The 1,638-nt window shown below is 40.7% G+C and overlaps 1 protein-coding gene across 1 annotated transcript; it reads right to left on the reverse strand.

Annotated features, from left to right (window-relative positions):
• Nucleotides 1-215: 215 nt before the first annotated feature.
• Nucleotides 216-1,404, reverse strand: LOC110057474 (beta-2 adrenergic receptor-like). The gene has a single exon (XM_089278463.1). It carries the CDS (start codon nucleotides 1,325-1,327, stop codon nucleotides 425-427), a length of 903 nt encoding a protein of 300 aa, XP_089134589.1. The 5' UTR covers nucleotides 1,328-1,404; the 3' UTR covers nucleotides 216-424.
• Nucleotides 1,405-1,638: the final 234 nt, after the last annotated feature.

A 1,638-nucleotide genomic window follows, 5' to 3' on the forward strand; every position in this document is an offset into this window, starting at 1 on the left:
CTGGGATTAAATCTGCCGATACGTGTACCAGTTACAGTGGAGAGAAAACTGCTGAAAGTGTCAGTCTTGCCTAAGAACACAACGCAATGGCCGTAAAACCAGACCGCTCTATCCGGTGTCTAGCTGCGCACTAAGCGTTAGGCCACCGCCCCTCCTTTGACTAAGTACAGTAATTTATGCAGGTAGTTACACAACGTAAGGAAGATTGAGACGGATTGCAAATAACAATTGTTTAATATGATCTTTGTAGGAGAGATAATACCACAAAACGTGTGGAAACATATGTACAGTTAAGGGAAATGTCGCTTCCCAAGACACATTAGTCTCTTGCACTTCCTTATAGCCAAAAATAATTATGAACTTACACTTTCATCTAAATGAATATATTTTACACCTTTCTAATCATCCAATAGTTTGGAAGCAATTAAACTTTTGTTTCTCTACTTTTTTTCTTTCTTGCGATCAAGTTCTTCAGAGCTCTCCGAAATTCAGAAATTTTATAGCAGTAAATCACTGGATTAACAATCGAGTTGCCGTAATGTAAGAACTTTGCCAACAAGATGACTTCATAAGGAATGCCGTCAAGCAATGACGTCTTGAAGTTCACCAAGATGTTCATAATATGAAACGGAGTCCAGGTCGTCAAGAAAACAGCAGTTATGATAGCAATGGCCACGGCTAAATTGCGTTCTTTTTCTCCAGCAGCCCGGTGTTGATTTCTGCTCCAGATTTTGATTTTCAGCCACAACGCGACGTAACTCGCGATCATCACCATGAGAGAAGTGAAAGACAGAAGAGCCAAGGCAAACGCAAATATCTTGGGATGGAGAATTTCGAATGAATCTAAAAGCCTAGTCCCCGTCAGAGCACCGGCAAGAATCCACACCTTAGCCAAAACAACGAAGTAAGTTCCTCTGGAAAGTCTGCGATATCGCAAAGGGCAAAAAATAGCATATACTCTCTCTAGAGAAATAACAGTTAGTGTGAACACAGACGCCATCCCGGAGAAGACATCAAAAGCAATGTGAACTGTCTGAAAAGGTTTAACTTTGGTTCCTGAAGAACCTGTATAAGGTGATATATAAATCAAATGAATATACATCGGTAAGGCAATAGCCCCGACCATCAGGTCCGCTACCGCCAGATTTACAAGGAAATAATTTCCAAATTTCCTCAAAAGAGGAGATTTAGTGAAGGCTAATATTGCTGCCACATTATTGAAGACGATGGCTACTGTGACGATTGCGTATGCTACACACCACATGATAACTTTGTCGTCTGTTTGGTTTGACGTGGAATTGCCAGGTCCTGACGTGTTGTTGACCATTGTCCAGGATTGCAATCTACTCTTTTATCCTGGAATAAAACATGAAAAATCCAATGCTAAGTAAACTTTCTCTCCTAAAAAAAGCTCTAGGGAATAGCTAAGAAAACTAATCTATTGCATGTGGCGACTGATCCACGACGCGTTGGTCGGATCGGAGCAATTACCTTTTCCTTAACAAGAGAAGATGAATCAGTTCACAAGACAGGGTTGTATATAAACTTCTCTTCTCCAAGCGCCAGACACCATTTACACTATGACAATCAATAGCCAGAATGTACGAGAATAATTCTCATCAGCTTTCAAAGATTGCG

This window comes from Orbicella faveolata, unplaced genomic scaffold (genome assembly GCF_042242905.1).
Source record: "Orbicella faveolata isolate gen_17 unplaced genomic scaffold, um_ofav_v1 contig_46, whole genome shotgun sequence".
In the NCBI taxonomy this organism is placed as follows: Eukaryota; Metazoa; Cnidaria; class Anthozoa; order Scleractinia; family Merulinidae; genus Orbicella; species Orbicella faveolata.